Here is a 17953-nt window from a genome sequence, read left to right as displayed (position 1 = left end):
GCGGGCCACCGCCACCTCTTTGTGATCGGCGGACCAACGGAGTTTACCCCCCCCCCCCCCCCCCCCCTCCTGTTCATAACAAGGGCGAGACATGTGGTCGCCATATAAAAGTTAGAAGCGTGATATAGTCGAACAAGCCCATCTTTAGCTGCACTACTTTTTTGCCTTTGGACTGCAGATGTGGAGCCCAGCTGTCACTTGTCCCTTGATTTTCTGTTTGACTGAAGCAAAGCCAGTGATAAATCGTCCCCCCCACTCACACCCACGGACCACCTTCCTGTTCCTCTCGTGATGCCACGAAAACAACCAGGACAGAGCCGTCACACTGTGAAACACATGCGGCCGAGTAGTTCTCCCATAGAGACAGTAGAAACTCTATCGTAGATGTTCTACTTCCAAGTTGGTCTCATTTATTTTGAATTGAACATTTTCCTTGAAACTAATATCATGTGGATTCATTCATTTGAAGGTTTTTAAAACCTTTTAAGTGACATGTTCATATTTACAAGTCGAGTCAGACACAAATACTTAACAGAAATGATGATTAACAAATAATAGCATCGTTGTTTTTTTAATCTTAAGTCATTGTACCATTATGCACAATTTAAACATCAACACTGCTCTTAAATATAAGGAAATCAATAAAATTGCATTTGTATCCAATTAAAATTCATTGTTGGGCTACAGAAAAATTAAAAAAATTAAAAAAAAATTAAAACTGTTTAGAAGATTAACTGTATTATACAAAAGTAAAGAAAAAAAAACTATTGAAATTACTGGACTGCACTGCATTAAAACAGTTTTAACGTGCACACTGCAGTCTAAACCTGATTTAATTCAGTGATTCTCTTGCTTCCCACAAGAGGGAGCGTGCGTAGCACTAGTGTTAAACATACATTAAAAATGATTGTATGCTAAAATAAAGTGAAACTAGTCATCCTTTCAGGAACAATGTAATCCAATTTATGGAGAGATTCCTTTGAGTATAAACCTAATATTTCATCATGAAATGAATCATGAATGCATCAATTGTTTTATTAAATCAAAACTATTTGAAATAAGTTATTCATCTTGATATACGTATTTCCTTAACTTATTTTTTTGTGACTCAAAGTACAATATTTGTAATAGAAACAATTTCACATGATTCAATTTAGACGTTCTGAGTGTATTAATTTTAATCAAATGTATTGGAAGTAAGAGGAAAATGCTAATTCATGATTTTAATTACAGCAAACTATTAAACTATTCAAAAAGACTCATCCACAAACTCCCAAAATCAAATGTGACCAAGCAAGTGAGCAAGAAAAGTTTGCCCACCCCTAATTTAGACGCTCGGGGTGGGGCTGGGTGGTTTTGACCATGTGACGTTCACTCTATGTGCCAACAGGGCCGCCTTCGTGTTCCCTTTTGTGGCTAGGAATTGTGTTTGTGTGCGAGTGTGGACCTGCGCTTCTCCTTCCAGTACACTGTTAAGATGGACCTTTCTATTTTTATGCCCGGGAGGAGGTGAAACACATGGACATATGTTTAGCCTTTTTCCACTAGAAGGTCTTTAATGTTCACTTTGATTCCTTAGATACATTTTCAAGTGTTGTGGAATCACATAGACCTGTTTGTTACCCACATAATAAAAGACATTTTTGTCCAATCTAATGTTTTTTTTATTTTTTTTGAAATGTCCATTTTAAGACAACACTATTGTTTAGTATGTCTGCCTCACAATGAAAAATGGTTACCATTGACAAACAACCAATCCCGGGTGGACCACATTCCCCTCACAGAGAACACAACAGGATGTTTGCAGTAAAGTATCTATACAATTTATTACAAATATGCACAAACATGCAGACAAATATATAATAATAATAAAAAAAAACATACAAAAAATACCAATTGTTACATATATACTTTACTGTTAAGTGTGCACTGTGTGTGTGTGTTTGAAGGCATTTAAAGGCAAGGAAGACTTGTCAGTCATTTGCATAGCAGAACCTGCTGTTGAAGACAAGATGGTCCATTCACGTCGGCAGCACTTTGCAAAAAAGAGGTGCCACGCATGACAAGCAAATTCCAGCTCGGCTTGTGAACGTCACATGACCAAACTCGGAAAACAGGTGAGCCCTGAGCAACTGTGGCGTTATTTTCGGTTAACAGCGAGTGACAAAATGGCAACAAATCTGGTGGATTTTGCTGTTTGATTCATATTCCACAAATGGAATATTGATCAGAATATCGTGCGTCGACTTATGGGGCTGCATAGAACATATTGTCAAAAACGTCAATTTTCTTGTTGCCAAATGCAACACTTTTTTTTTTTTTTTTTAAATATACTGTGTATATTTTCATTATAAAATTGCATATCGGAGGTGTTTTTTGCACAGTTATTTATATCAATGACAGCAAATTTTGATCAGAGATGGCTTTGTGTGTCTGTAAATGTTGTTTTACACTTATTTCATTTTCCCCTTTTTTGTAGCACATTGGTTTTTTTTAGATTTGTTTTTTGTTTGACCAATATAAAGCTTGTCCAATACGAATTTTACCACTTTATAATTCATGACGTTTCAGAAAAAAATTCCCCCTGTTACTGAACACAACCCAAATTCAGAGATACTGTATTACTAAATATATTACTACATTACATATTATTGTTATTATTGTGAAAACCTGATGTGCTAGAGAGAGAAATGAACACAGATTCAGAATCTAAATAATATAAAAAGATTACTTGCGTCTCTGATCAAATTTACTGACCAGTATTGTCAGCAGGTTTTCGCTCTTGGCGGGCCAGCCCGGTTCCTACCCTGCCGCGCGTCAGCGGGTGTCTGCTGTAGATGAAGAAATGGATGGCCAGATGTGTCCTGTGAATGAGTGGGATCCCATTTCTCTGGCAAAAAGTCACTCGGGATATGTTCCAGCTCACCTGAGACTTTGTTGGGGAAGCGCTATAGAAAATGGACAGATGGATTCCAAAGGCAGAAGAATGGAGGCGAGCTTTTTTGGCTAGCACTGCTAGCATAGGAATCTCAACTGTCTTAATTAGCTTTAGCATACTATAAAAACAGACAATTCATAAAAAATCTAGGATGCTTTATAAAATACTTTGTTGGTCTCCTGTTTGGCTTGAGCGGCCGTGTGTTTCTTTGGCATGTTAATGAAACCTCGATCAATGCTTTGGCTATTAAGACTCTCTCAAGTTTGTATCCGTGGTAGATCTGTTATATCTAGGCTCAGTTCACATTTATCCAAGTCTCCGTTCTGGACCTGGGGGTGGGCTCCCCAAAGCGCCGCTCCATCAAAGTGGTTTCCTCCAGTGCAACTCTCGTCCTCCCGCCTTTCTCGGCTCACCGACTCTTCCTCAACTCTTCCTTCTCTATCTTCTCGGTCCTCTTTGGGGGCCTCTGAGGCTCCGTCCAGACTGGCGTCGCTGAAGAAGGACTGCGGCGTCTGGGTGTCCTCCGCCGACAGAGCGGCGGGCACTTCGTCGTGGTCTTGGTCGGTGTCCTGGTCCTTGCTGCAGTAGGCGTAGCGGTGGTTCATGTGCTGCGAGTACGAACCCGAGTGCGAGAAGCGCTTGCCGCACTTGTCACATTGGTAGGGTTTCTCTCCCGAGTGGAGACGGCTGTGCTCGATCAGGTGGTGCTTATGCTTGAAAGCCTTGTTGCACACTTTGCATTCGTAAGGACGCTTGCCTGCAACGGTCAACGACACACATTGGTTTCCACGTTTAACGGAGGAAATAGAAAACCGTCTACACACCTGTGTGTTCGTATTTGTGTCTGAGCAGAGAGCTGCTTTTCTGGAAGGTTTTGTCACAGATGTCGCAAGCGTACAGACCCTCGTCCGTCTTCTTTAGCCTCTTGCGTCCTGGTCCGCCGTCCCCCTCCAAGCTTTCATCCATCATCGAGAGGTAGTCGAGAGCGCCGCGGTTTAACACCTCCCCCTGCCACAGGAAGATCAGAATGTACGGTTTTGCGACGTTGACACTCAAGTGGTGGCTCGCGGGAGGTCGGCTGCTTGAAAAGTACCTACCATGAGCGCTTGTCTCTCCTGGTGGAGCTTCTTCAAGGTCGCCTCTGACTCCACCTCCACCATGTAGGCCAAAGGCGAAAGGAATCCCGGGCTGATGGGTGATGTGCTGAAAGGAAGTGGTGCCATGCCGTCATGGCCCGCAAAGCCCAAAGCAGACTGGCTGAAGAAAGGGAACCCGTTGTATAAGGAGCGTGGAAACAAAGGAGCGCCGTGTGCTCTGTAGAGCGGGTGAGGATGTAAGGCTTGGTCGGAAAGTTGATTGGGACTCCGGCGACTCAACTGCCTGCCACCGTCTTCTGTCCTATCCCTCTTGCCGGTGCCGTCATTTCTATGTTCTGCCATCTGCTTGCGCACAGAGAGGTCCAGAGGTTCGTTTTGAGTGGAGGAGAGTTCTGGGGGCTGGCCGCTGAGGTCTAGGCCAACAGGAGAACCCAAGGATAGAAGTCTTCTTCCAGGGAGAGGGGACAACAATTCCAAGGCTCGGCTGGGACTTCCTTTCTCCTGACCCGAAGAGTCCAAGTGGTTTTGAGGTGAACGCAGTGCGGCTAGAAGCTGGTGAGGTACTGAGGGCCACTTCTGCACCGGGGATTCGTTTCCCGAGGCTCCGTCGGTTACGTCGTTTGTTCTGCTGCTCTCCGACCTGGACAAAGGCGGCGAGTGGTGGTCTTTGTTTCGAAGAGCCTCAGGCACTTCCACGGCGTCTCGATCGACCTTACAATGGTAGCGCTCGTGCTGCAGGAGAACCGCTGCATTGGGAAAAACATGGGAGCACCAGCGACACGTAAGACCGAGAACCCCTCTGTCCCACTCTCCTGACTCCTCTCCCGGAGCCCCTCGCTCCGGCGACACCTTCCTGTCGGAACATCCTCCGTTCCTGTCGATGTCCTCGTACTTCCTCGTCTCCCTGTGGAGCATCTCTTGCAGCATTTGCTCGAACTTGGAGCCAGATTGGAGGTAAGGCAGCAGGGTGCTCCCTTTCAAAATGCTGGCTCTCAAAGAAAGCTCCGCGGCGGGATTGCAAAGGGAAGCCAGCTCTGAAGTCCGGAAGCTGAAATCCTGCCCTGAAAGCTGGGATGGCTCGTCAGGTCCCTGGCCCGCGGGCCTGCTGATATCTTGGACTTGCAACGCCAAAGGAGAGCCCTTGCTGTTCCTCGGAGATGCCGAAAAGGAGTGCTGGTATGAGTTTTGATGATGTCCGTTGAACAGAGCGCTCGTTCCTCCTGAACTTGCGAGCGTTCCGCCGCTGCCGAGGCACTTTTTGCTGCTCAAGTGGGAGCTGTAGGAGCCCGAGTGAGAGAAACGTTTCTTGCAGTTGGCACACTCGTACGGTTTTTCTCCTGAAGATAACACACAGAGTTGGGTAATGAGTCACTCAAATTATACTTTTAGGTTTTAAGTTGATCAAAACAGTCATTTCATAATATATTATAATGTATTATATATTATAGAACCCTATTTGTAAGTTTTACAGCAGCATGGCTGTAAAAAGTATGAAATTCTTGTCAGTCTCACCACTATGGATGCGAAGGTGCTCTTTCAGATGATGTTTGTACTTGAAGGCCTTTCCACACTGCAGACATTTGAACTTCCTGGTCTCAACTCCTTGATCCAAACTGATGGCGCTCTACAAGGTTGTCAGAAAGTCCTCAGGAATTGTATCATCTTTATTTCCAAGGTACGTTAAGCTACGTTTGTGGAGACACTCACCTTGTCCTGCATTTGGTGATGAAGTGTCAGGTGTTGCTCCAATTGTACCCTATGGGGGGCGCTGTATCCACAGAACGGACACAGCATGTGGCCCTGGTCCCTCTCCTGACAGTATTTGATATGGTCCCTCAGTGAGGCACCATGCTGGTACGTCCTGTGACAGAAGGGACAGGCCTGCAGCCTTCTTCTTGAATCTGCCGTACCATAAAATGGACATAAAGGTGACATTTCAGACTAGAATATGTTGCAGTTGTTCGTGTGAGCCTACCTGCGCCCTCAGGGGAGTGGTGTTGAACTCCAGGCGACCACATAGCAGGCGGTAACTCCTCATTGGTCCCGCCCCCACCGCCCTCGTGTAGACGGTGCACGGCGGCGGTGCCGTTGCGGCCGAAATGGTCTAAAAGGCCGGCTGAGGTCGAGGCCTTCCTCAGCTTGGCCAGGAAGTCGTAATGGGCGAGATCTTCCAAGTCTATGTGGGAGTCGGAGCTCCTACCTACATTGGTAAGTAGAACACAAACATTTATACTTGCAAATTCCACTCAAGGGCCTGAGTCAGGATTTGGACCCATAACCTCTTGATTGCAGGGCAGATGTGCTCACCACTAGTCTACCGTGCCAGATGTTTTGTTTTGTTAATGTGTTGAACATATTCGTTAAGCATGCAGTGAGTGTTGGCTGCAGATGAGTTTAAATCGACTGACTGACGTGGGAAAAAAAAAGTTCCTCCTCCGCATCCTCGGAATCGGTGACATGCCTCCCAAAAGGAGAAAGCCACACACGTCCTCGGAGGAACGACGGCGCCTCCTATCGCCGACCTTCAGCCAGTCAGTTACGCTTTGAGGTGGATGTTTCAAATGTTTGCAGATGTTGGCAAATTTGGAGATGTTTTTTTATGTGGCCTGGGGACCGAGCCCGTGCGGTCGTGCGCTGTAAAAACTCCGATGTGCCTTTTTGCGGGGACAAGGCCAAAATCACACGAGCGGCCGGGCTAAGTGCCCGTTAAGTCGGCGGGGCTGCGTGAGGCTTTCATCTCGCCGAGATTAAAAAGGGAAAGGCCTCGCGTCGCAGCAGCCAGCGCCGAGCCGCAACGTCACCTCTTTGATACGTGGAAATTGTGACGCCGCCTTTTGTCAAGCTCTCACGAGCCTTTGATGCCGCACTGTAATCAATAATAATACAGGGTGCTCAAGCTCAGATATTTGGCAGGATAAAATTTGGATTAATTGGCTGATTCATTTAAAAAATGAGTGGGAAAAATAACTTCTGTTTAGGTTCGTTAATGCTTACAACAATAAAAACATGAATTACAGGCAGACCAAAAGAAGCAATTGATTGTTTTAATATTTAACCATTCTCAAAATACTGTGATGTTTCTTGGTGATGCTGACGATTTTTATTTTTTTATTTTTTTTACTTGTAATTTTTTTTCGAGTGGCCTCAATATTCTTTTGCTGTTTTCAGTAGTGAATTTATGAATAAACATATTTAGAGTTTTTGGATTAATTTAGGACGCAAATGCCAAGAGGGCAGTGAATTATGCTGAATTCAAATTGGTGTTTTTCAGTGATACATAACATTATTGTTGATGAAGAATTAAGAATATAAAAAGCAATACAAAGTTGTTTGCCATCATTGAGTTTGGTTTGTGAATGACTGTGACGCTATTTACATAAACACAGCACAAATCCAGCCACTTATCTGGATGGCGGCCCAGATCAAATCTTGTGATTTATTGTCAACTTACAGTGCATCCTCAGTGATCCCTGCTCCCCCTCCCTGTCGCCAGCAGAGGCGCCGCCGACGACTCCGCCGTCGTCTGTGGCCTCGGATTCTGGTTCCACCTGGGCCCAGAATTTCCTGCCGCTGTCGCCGCTGCCGACGCCGCTCCCGGGACTGTGGGGCTGCGCGGAGAGGGCGGGGCTGCTGGGATCTTCCGTGCCCTCGCTGGGAGTCCTACTCGTCTTGTCCAGGCTCTCCTGGTAGTCCTGAGGCTCCCGACTCCAGAGGCCCACCTCATCCTCTCCCTCGGACCCCAGTGAACCCACTTGCTCTGCATCCACTGTGAGAAAAAAATCACGAGTCATACAGACGCTCGACATATACAAAAAGGCACTCAATAGTTTAGATAATAGAAAATATACATTTACAATTCATGCATTATTCAACGGTAAAATTATGTTTATAGGTGTCATGTTTTTTCATGAAATAAAAAAAAAACAAGCACAACAAAAAAGTGTGTGGGTAGCACTTAACACCTTGAGCTATCGATCTCAACAGCATGATGCGGCAAACAAAACGATAGAGAACTGAAACCAAGCTGGGGAAAAACACGTACGCACACATGCATACACACACCAAACATGAGCAAATTATGAAGTATACAAGATTTCTCAACCTAACAAAAAACACTAAACTGTGTTTTCAGTTGTGCATTTTTATGTTGTTGGGTTGTGCTCTTTTTTTGTGGTTTCAAATGTGCGCCATGAAACCAAAACCCATACATATATATTTTTTTTTTTGGGCGTAAACACACAAAGGAGCCTCAACTGTAAAAACATGCAAACTCACACACTCTTAAAAGCCATCCGTGTAAAACAACCCCTATGAAAAGTAATATTTTGCGGATATTTATGTGGAGCCAATTAATTTAACTGCACAAAACTGAGCCCAACTGTCTCCATCGAAAGACAATGCGTGAGACCAAAAATGCACCTCAGTTGATGAACACAATAAATCATTCCCAAGCAGTGGTATGAAATGTCCCCATAAGAACGCCAGATCAATAGCTGTGTGAAGAAAAACTATCATTTAAACTTGAATCGCATACTTGTATGACCAGAGTGCTGCAGACAGGAAGAAACGCAGTACATTTTCCCATGATGAAGACAATAAATGACAATCACAAACACATGCACGGGATTTCAACAGTTGGCTCTCGTTTCTGCGGCCTCCGTGTCCCTGATTTGATTGGCAATATGCAATCGCGAGCGAGTAATCGCAGCTTAATCCAAGCGCAATACATCCGAGACAACACTAAGCTACTGTCAGAGTGGGACGGGACGGGGGGGTGTCAACTGTCGTTACAACATTTCTCGTGTTACTTTAAAATAAACATTCCTCCTTGAACTGGAAAGGCACTTATTTTCTAGATCTTCCTAGCAACAAGTGACAAGGATGAATAATTATATTTTGTTCACTCGCTTAGCTATGTTAATGTCTTTGTTAGATATTTAATAGCCACTCAGGAGAGGAAAAGTCATAAAATGCATCATTGACTGAGTGTAACTTTAAGAAAACATTTTTGTCTCAGGCAAGCTATATCACTACGACATAGTTCTTTGAAACTAATTACATTCGGCAGCGAATAGCTGATGATAGAGTCCACGGAAGAAAAATATGAAATAATTGTTTTGATTAAAAAAGGCCAAAAAAAAAATAGAGCAGGTTGACCTGAACCCTGGTTCCAAAAAAGGAAGTGAGGGAAGACATAAAGGTGGCACACCTGACACAAACTAGTTTGATAGAAGTGAGAGCAACCTGTTCTAACAAAGTACAACAAAATGCAACGAGTCCAGACACTGCAAGAAAGATCATAATTCTGGATGTTCTTGGATCTGGAGCATGTTTTTGGAGGAACTTATTGACTTTTCCCTCTGGACCTGCATGTTTCCACCAGAAAGCAAAGTGCTACCCAAGTGGTTCCTCTTCTCTGACACATGCAGGTATGCTACACTAACACCTAGGCCTGGACACACACTGGTTAATGCTTAAACATGAATGCATAGAAAAATATATATTGTGCCAGTATGTATTGTAAAAAAAATAATGACAATCGTGATTCATGTGCTACATTTACATGGATCAGTTTATACAGCAAACTTGCATTTGTTGTTACTCTTCTTCTTATTATTAAGGAACACGGCATTTATATAACCGAGCAAACGTATTTTATACGGTACTTACTTTCAACAACTTATAAGACATATTTTCCGATGCAGTTTATATTTAGTAATACAAAGTAGTATTTATCAGTAACATGACTAACTATAGAGAAGTTACACAAGCTCATTCTCTTTTTAACCACATCAACATGATACACTGCATACCAGATTTACTTAAAGTCACACATCCATTTCACATTTACTATATTTACAGTCGCGCACAACTGCACGCTTCTTACTAAAGGAATTGTTTTTCATTCATCAACCAAGCAGACGTCAAAATATGAAAGTGGTCCAAATGAATTCTCATTTAACCCATTTAACCTCTGTTAGGGCCTGCGCAACCCGTCCGTTCCTGCTTTGGTGGGTTCGAATTAACTTACTCTAACAAGGCGGGAAATGAATCTGAATGCATGCTAAGAATAATGTAGCCGAGGTGCAACTGTAAGATTTTTTCCTGGGACAATAGGGTAAGCCACTAGGCCGTCAGAAGAGAACATGTCTGTTCCGGATTAGTGTAAAATTGGCTCTAATTTCCCCCCGCTATGACAGTGAATGACACCGGCCCATTTGAAGCAGCACCGCGCCGGCATGGCTTTCATTATCTGCCTTGTTGATTTATTTATTTGGATGGCGCGAGCATCCTTCAAATAGCTGCTTCTTTGTTTGTACTTTGAACAGCGCAGGAGGTTTGAGTTTGTGTGCGAAGGTACAAAGGAGTTGGAGCTGATCAATTCATGCAGTGTAAGAGTGGCTGCGCAAAAAGAGGGTAAACACAAAACAACACGCTATTTAACATGCAACCAAGTGTGCAGGGGAAGACCGTGACTCATAGCGAGAGCGCGCTTGAAGAATGCTGCCGTTTCGTGCTTGATCATATCATGTCGAAACACCTCAAAGAGAATGCTTCTTTAACTTTAATGCAGACCTTTCCTCTCAGAGAACGAAAAAAAAAAATGCAGGATTGCATGTGATCCGACTTTTTGCGTTCTGCATAGTAAAATAAATCAAGTGTGTAAATTTGCATTCACCATGGAGGAATGGCTTTTTTCTTTTTAGATTTAAAACCACAGCAAAGCAACTTAATTCGAGGTCAAGGGAAATTATTTTGATTTTGCGCTGACTATGGACAGAGTCAAATAAACCGATTCGCCACGCAGAAATTGTTTATGAGCCGGAAGGCATGGACTGCCCGTCACTACGGGGCATGCTGCCGTTTATTTTACAATCCGCACATGTGATCTTGTATTGTAATCATGTGGTGTGGAATAAGGACCCAGAAATGACCTTGTTTGTTCTTTTTTGGGGGCATTGAGAGGCAACAATTAGGGCCAAATTTGTCGTAGACACCTTTAAACATCTACTTCCTACTGTAAGTTGCCAGCCTCTTAGTATGGGGTTGAAAAAAAAAAAAAAAAAAAGGCTTTACGGTGAAATACAAACTTTCCTGAATCTTGACATGAAGTTGATTATGCTTGTGAGTTCTTGTTTAAAAAATAAAATAATAAATATTCTCGAGACATTCATCAACAACAAGCTAATTGGCTGGTACCAGAGCCCAAACTCTATCTAGTCGGAACTTTTCTGCCTTGCACACCAGCTCGGGCTTCTTCCTCGCCATCGCTACATAGCCAGGGATCGGACCGCCAAGGTCATTGGCCTTTGGTTGCCGTCCAGCTCACATAGCACCCGACCAACCCCTTTGGCCCCTCCCACAAGCAATGAGCCCATTGTAGGGGGGGGGGGGCACATTGTCCTTTGGGTGACCCATGGGTGCAGACCCAGCCGGCCAGCAGGCGTTCGCCAACAAGCCCCGCCTCCAGGCCTGGCTCCAGAGGGGGCCCCGGTGACCCGCATCCGGGTAAAGGGAAACCAAGAGCCTTTTAGCATACTCAGAAACAAAATCTTTAAAATTACCGGAATTTTCGACAACGTTGACGTTCTACAAAAAGCACGTATCTTTACATATTTTTAACAGTTTCTTTACAAATTACAAAAGCAAAATCTTTAACAGCCAATTAGTGTACTCCAAGCAAATGTAATATCTGAATTTTTATGTTTCTATAAAGTGCTGTTGTTAAATAAAAAGCATGTATCTACCACAAGCTTATTCTTGAACAGAATTTTTACAAAAAATAGGTATCTCTAAAAATGCAGAATGTTCGTCACGGGTCGTGACAATGTTCTTAAAAAATAATGCCCATGAACCATTAAATGTACACAATATTTTTTTGGTAGTTAAAACTACATGTCTCCAAATCTTGAGTGTTTTGTCCTTAAATTAAAACACAATAATAATTGTTGTCAAGTTAAACAATTTTCAAATTATTTCCAAATGTCTCTAGCCCAAAAATATTTTTGAACAGAGCACTGTTGCATGCATCTCCAAATGGGTTTACATTTTGAGTGAAAAAAACAACAACATAAAAAGAGATTCATGCTGAAGACCATTTAGTAAATTACTGAGCTAATGAATTTTCAGAAACTATCACATTCAATTCTAATTTAAAAATTGGGTATTTCCCTTTAAAATGTCAAGAAAGCGTTTTACATACATCAAGCAAATTCTTGAAACACGGCTCCATTTGAACATAATGTCCAGAACATGCATCTCCAAGTTTTTAATTTTTAGTCAAAACCCCCCCAAAAAAACGTACTTTTTTTTACATGAACAAAATGGAAACTTTTTTTAACATGAAGAAAAGCAAGAAAGTTATTTGCGAGCATATTTTTTTTCAATAATAAAATACATATTGCCTTTCAAATGATGCCACCGACCCGCCCTCTCCTATCATCTCTCGAGCAAAAAGCGAGACAACATGATGCGTGGAGTGCAGCTTTTCCCCGTGACATGCTATAATTCACACTAAAGCCTGTTTGTAGTTAATCCAGCTTTAATGCAAGGCAAAAGCGCAACGGCCTCGTAGCTGTCATAAGAAAGTCAACTCTCGCTGTTTTGGACTCGATAATTCACCACATGAGGGTCACGGACGCCCACACGCTCAACAAAACCGAAGACGAGCGAGTCCTCGCCTTGCGTGGCTTCTCGGGAGAACACCTCGCACACCTTAAATGACTCTGTAGTCGGGTGAACTCGTGGAAAATGAATGATTTGAATCTTTTTATGTATATTTCGGTACACGACATTGACAAATACTCACTGTGGCCGCCCGTTGAGTCATACATGCCGACTGACATTGGTGCGATGACTCAAGCGAGGACCACAACCAAGAACAAACACCTCCCACCTGATCTCCATCTTAGCACAGACGCTTGCTTTCAATTTTTTTTTTTTATGAAATAGCACTAAGAGTGACAAAATAGCAGGATAAATAGCCCTCTGGATTTATTCACACGGCTTTGTCATTGCTCTATAAAAAACACACACACTATGATCATGAAGTGTATCATTTGCTCCTCTTTGGCGGTTACCCCACGGTGGAATGCGACACTTCATTTGAATTCAACGCGGCCATGTTTTATATATGACAGCAGATTGAAGAGGAACCCAACCCAAAAATGTTACTTTAACCTGTGGAAATGTGATGTTTTCAAGATCTTCTCTGGTTGTCTTTTTTTTTTTTTTTTAATTGCATCTCTGTGGTGAGAGAAGAGGAAGCAGAAACATTCTTGTCTAATGATATGTCATAATAGCCACAAACACGTCGACGTGAGGGTCCAAGTCAGGCCAACCGGGGACTATTAACAAGGTAGCGATGGCCACCCAAAAAAAAAAAAAAAAAAAAAAGCAACTTTGGGGTTGCTACATTTCCCTTTACATCACCTCCATTAATAACAAGGGGTGAGGAAATGGAAATTAATGTGAGCAAGAAAGAAAATATGACAGAGATAAGAGAGTGACACATCAATTGCGTGTCAGAGGTGAGAGAAAAAAAAACAGAAGTGATGATCGCAAGAAAACGGCCTCTAACATTCTCACAAAGCGAGAAAGCTTAAAAAACAAAAACAACTGTGTACTTCAGATGTCTCGCTCATTAGGCCATACTGCACCGCCGCGGAGAACATGTGCGCTTTCAAGGCAAAAAAATAATTAAAAAAAAACCCAATGTGGATTCTCTTTCTACTCGGCATTCAAAAGAAGAACAAACGTGAAGCGCATACTGTAGGTTCAATGGAAGCTAGCTTTTATGGGGCTCTAATGAATAGATGGTATAAAACCAACAGTGAACAGATATGAGATAATAGATAGGTCACGTGTGATTGGTTGCCGGGCAACCTTCCGGTTCCTTATGATGTATGTCAGAATATCAGCAAAGAGTGATGGCCAACCAGTTAATTGGAGACATGGGACGCTCCCACAGTGCAAATAAATGGTTAAGTCGTGTCTATTCCGAATATCTTGCGTTAGATAACAGTTCACTATAAAATACAAGAGATCCATTTTTTTTTTTTTTTTGCTTTCCAGGGATTCATTTTCTTTGAGTCACGATGGAACCACCGTGGCCGACAGTAAAAAAAAAACAATTAGCTGTTCATTAAAGTCAGTGTGGGTGACAAGAAAAGAAACAATCAGTTTTTGTCTTTGCAGCACAAGTGTCAAGGTGTGAGTGAAGAGGTGTGCAAACGACCTTTGTGGTCGTCGCTCTTCTTCCTTTCGAGGCTTCCTGTGCGCCGACCTCCTGTGTGGGTTTCGCAAACCCCGAGTCCTACCTGTGACACTTGAAATAACAGCCCACCTTGTTCACTCACACACCTGGTCCACCCTAACAACTCAACCCCAACTACCCAGAATTTAAACTGTTACCAGGGTCTTCCCTATTTACTTTGTTTTTTTTTCCGACACAACCCTTTGAAAGCAAGAAGGCAAATTTTGCCTCATCCGAAGTTTTACATTTTGCAAACCAGAATCCAAACAATAGAAACAACATGACGCACGACCGCAACTGATAAATGAGCCGCCCCACATCGTTGTGTCCCGTGCGTATCATTCAAATCAGGCGCCGGCTGTCAAATGCAACTGAAGTCATTAGTGGCCTGGTCAGAATAAAATGTGTTGAATACCAAAATATAATAATTTAAAAAAATGGACCACAACTGAGGAATGAAGTGTTGTGTGCCATGTGAATAGAACCTGACCAACCGCTGCAGCTAAGGTGGTCAGGAAAAGTTGGCTCGGTCAAACTAATGCATTCTGCGCGCTGGAATACAAACAATATCAACATTACAGAAGACCGCGACCGACGAATGCGACGCCCCGCAGTGTTGTACGCCATATGAATAGAACCTGGTTACCGCTGTCTGCGCGCCGATCTAAAAGCGGGACTTGACATCGGCGGCAAAAAGGCTTGGCTTGGCCTAAGGCGTGTAGCGTTTGGACTTGGCCTGCCGCCCTCCCTTGTGGCCCGAGCTGGTTTTCCGTGTAGCGAGGGACCGGCGCAGGAATGCTCCAGCAAGTCACAGAGGGACCCACGCGCTTACCACACTATGAATCAAAAGCAAAGCTCCACTTCATTAGGCTCCTGTCATTGCAAAAGCTCTCTCACAGCACTCTATAAATACCCCACGTCCAAATTTGTTTTCCCTCTCGTTTTTTTTTTTCCTTTTTTCCTCTTTACACATGAAAATGCTCAGGGACTGCTCCAGCTTTCTGATGTGGCTCTTTATTTTGTTCGCCCGCAAAAGCGAAGGGGGGAAAAAAAAACTCCACACACAATAGTGGTTCCCTTTGAATATTAAAACATTCTCTGACAAGCGCAAAAGGTTCTGAAGTTGTTTTAATAGGGGATGCATGGTAAATCAAAAAAAAAAAAAGTCTCTGAGCTTAAATGAACAACTATGCACTGTGGGATTTGGTTAGTTCAAGCACTAAGAATGCATCCCACTGGCTTTTGTTCCTCTTCAACATTTGTAAATAAGATCTGTAGAGCAATGCAAGACTTTTAAAAGGGACAATTTAGTGCTCATTAAGTGTAACATGGGTGGGTATTTACAACACGTGTGCGCAGGGAAACATACAAACGGCGACAGATAATCATTCAAACGAACAAGGGGACTTTTAGATCAGTCCTCATGTGACTTGGTTTTTGGAACATTAAAGGTCGTAAGGGGGGGCAACTCTTGTGAGAGGCTTCAAATACAGATTGAGTGCCATCATCTGGCTCATGTTGGACACTGCAGCCAGCCAGTTACAACTTTGTTGGGTTACCTCTGTGACCTCACTCTAAAAAAGCATTGCAAAAGCTAACATGTTAGGAAATTTGAAATTGGAATAATACTGGAAAAGTGATTTCACTTGAAGGCAAGTGTTTGTTCATTTTAACACAGGCTTAATTAAGACAATTTGTTTCGTATTATGCCGTTGTTTCTTTTATTATGGCTTTGCCCTCATAAAATACTTTATTGTAATATTACTGCTTCAATGGCACGAAATGACTACTTTTATGAGATTTCTTCGATAAAAGGTTGATTTAAAATTCAAAATTGAAGAAAAGTTACTAAAAATACAAAATCGCTTTTATTTAATTGCATACAATTTTCATTTTTTTTAAATATTCTAGCTGAGTATATTATGACTTTTTCCTAGTACATTTCAACTATTTTAATATTTTAACTTTGACGCATATTACTCAAATTTTCCTCATAATTATGACTTTTGTAAAGTATCAATTATTCTTGGAAAATGATATTCTAATGTTTTTCATTTATTTTTATGGCTTTATTCGTGCAAAATCAGAAATTTTCCTCTGTTTATTTTTTCAAGCGTTGTTTTCCTCATGACATTTTATTCTCGTAATATTTTGACTATTCTCACAACTGTAATTTCCTCTTTAATTTTCTGACTTTATTTTTGTATGGTTGACTCTTTGCTCACTCTTAATATTAAGAGTTAAAAAAATTACTACTTTTTTACTTTAAATTTTGACTTTACTCATAATTTTTTGCCCCCCTTGTATTTCTATAGTTCTGGCTTTGTTCTCAGTGCCACTTATTTCCCCCCAAAGTCTTTTATAGTCCGCAGTCCTTTAATTTCAGCAATTTATTTAATGGCCTGTGTATGAGGGAATAACAAGTATGAATCCATACACACTTTAGTTTTTATGGTCATGCAAACCAGATTTAAAAATCATATTGCATATTGACTTTAGTCACAATGATCACTTTTGACTGAAGGCAATTGAAAATGTATGTGTTGTGCTTGCCCAGGCCACGCCATTGTCTCTAAATAGAACCAAATTAAAGTCGCAGAGAAAAATGCACAGGCAGCAGAACTTCTCAAGACGGCGCGTGCTTGTCATTACTGGGCTGCTCGAACAAAATGATGGAGGGAGCGCGAGAACGGACAACAGCTCCGTCGAAGAACGAGGAAAGGGGTTTTAAACTTGGAAGGTTTAAGAGGATCTTTGATGTGTATCAGAAGAGGAAAGCAGCCTCGCGACTGGGACGACAGTAATTTTAAGTCGAAGCAGAAGGCTGGCCCGACTTGCTGCCTTGCTGGCTGGCTGGCTGGCTGGCTGCCTGTGGGCTTTGATGGCGCTGTTTGAAGTGGTTTTCGGAAGGGGAGGGGAGAGAAGGGGGGGGCAGCGTGCGATGTCAATGCGACGGTGGAGGGGAGGTCAGGGGGGCCGAGGTGATGGCGACGGGACAGGGACCGAGGATACTCGAGCCGGCTCTATGAACGCGTGGGCGAATGTGTCGATAATGAGGAGAAAAGTCAGATTAAAATGGAAATATAATGACAGCAATCGGAGCCAGGAGAGCCGGTACAGATGGCAAGAATCGAGACAAATTTAAACGGATGACAAAAGAAGGCGAGGAGAGGGAGGGAAAAAAAAGAAGATGAAAAGCAGAAATGCCGTAAAAGAAGAAAAGTGCACGGACGGATGGAGGGAGGGGAGGAGGAGGGGGGGGGGGGCAAAGAAATGAAAGTGGCACCGAAGCGTCCATGTCTCAGTATGGAGCCTGGACACATTTGCACCTCAACTACTCACTGCTGCATAGCATTTAAAGATGACGTTCCTCCGTCTGATATGCTGCCCGGTGGTCTTATGACGTCCCCCACTCCCCCCCCCCCCCCCCCCCCCCTCCTTTACCGCCACTCTATTCTCCATCCCTCCAGCAACATTGGACACACACACCACAGAATCACAACTATGCACTTTCCACCGCCGAGGTACCAAAGTCAGCCGCAAAATGGAAAAAATGGATTTGGTACAAACCTCAGAACTGTTATTGGGCCTCTTCATCCTTTCATTTTCATGTATCAGTGCTTCGTTTTTAAATTAAATGCCTCCCCTTACTTAGCTATAGCT

The 17953-nt window shown here is 42.9% G+C and overlaps 2 protein-coding genes and 1 long non-coding RNA gene across 9 annotated transcripts in view; 2 read left to right on the top strand and 1 right to left on the bottom strand.

Moving 5' to 3' along the window:
• arhgap9 (Rho GTPase activating protein 9) overlaps nucleotides 1-1818 on the top strand; it is a 21682-nt gene extending 19864 nt beyond the window's left edge. For 4 of the 7 annotated variants that reach the window (XM_085925158.1, XM_085925154.1, XM_085925153.1 and 1 more), the window contains one exon: nucleotides 1-1818. This exon is cut by the window's left edge and continues 171 nt beyond it. In XM_085925158.1, the coding sequence (XP_085781284.1) occupies nucleotides 1-25 (25 nt within the window). In that variant the 3' untranslated portion in view covers nucleotides 26-1818. The other 3 variants (XM_085925160.1, XM_085925159.1, XM_085925161.1) reach the window with 3 other exon arrangements.
• Nucleotides 1819-1899: 81 nt separating this feature from the next.
• Nucleotides 1900-17953, bottom strand: part of LOC147049497 (zinc finger E-box-binding homeobox 2) — a 23547-nt gene continuing 7493 nt past the window's right edge. Inside the window, exons 2-8 of the mRNA XM_085925150.1 lie at nucleotides 7487-7801; nucleotides 6011-6235; nucleotides 5743-5936; nucleotides 5548-5659; nucleotides 4036-5372; nucleotides 3763-3946; nucleotides 1900-3695 (exon numbers count right to left, since the gene is read on the bottom strand). Of these exons, the coding sequence (XP_085781276.1) occupies nucleotides 3196-3695; nucleotides 3763-3946; nucleotides 4036-5372; nucleotides 5548-5659; nucleotides 5743-5936; nucleotides 6011-6235; nucleotides 7487-7801 (2867 nt within the window). The 3' untranslated portion in view covers nucleotides 1900-3195. The remainder of the gene's footprint in view (nucleotides 3696-3762; nucleotides 3947-4035; nucleotides 5373-5547; nucleotides 5660-5742; nucleotides 5937-6010; nucleotides 6236-7486; nucleotides 7802-17953) is intronic.
• Nucleotides 9263-17953, top strand: part of LOC147049496 (uncharacterized) — a 22125-nt gene continuing 13434 nt past the window's right edge. The window contains exon 1 of the long non-coding RNA XR_015067648.1: nucleotides 9263-9464. This is a non-coding gene — a long non-coding RNA (uncharacterized LOC147049496). The remainder of the gene's footprint in view (nucleotides 9465-17953) is intronic.

Source organism: Syngnathus leptorhynchus, chromosome 11 (assembly GCF_054491065.1).
Source record: "Syngnathus leptorhynchus isolate UIUO chromosome 11, UIUO_Slep, whole genome shotgun sequence".
NCBI lineage: Eukaryota > Metazoa > Chordata > Actinopteri > Syngnathiformes > Syngnathidae > Syngnathus > Syngnathus leptorhynchus.
This window is presented reverse-complemented; position numbering and strand designations above follow the sequence as displayed.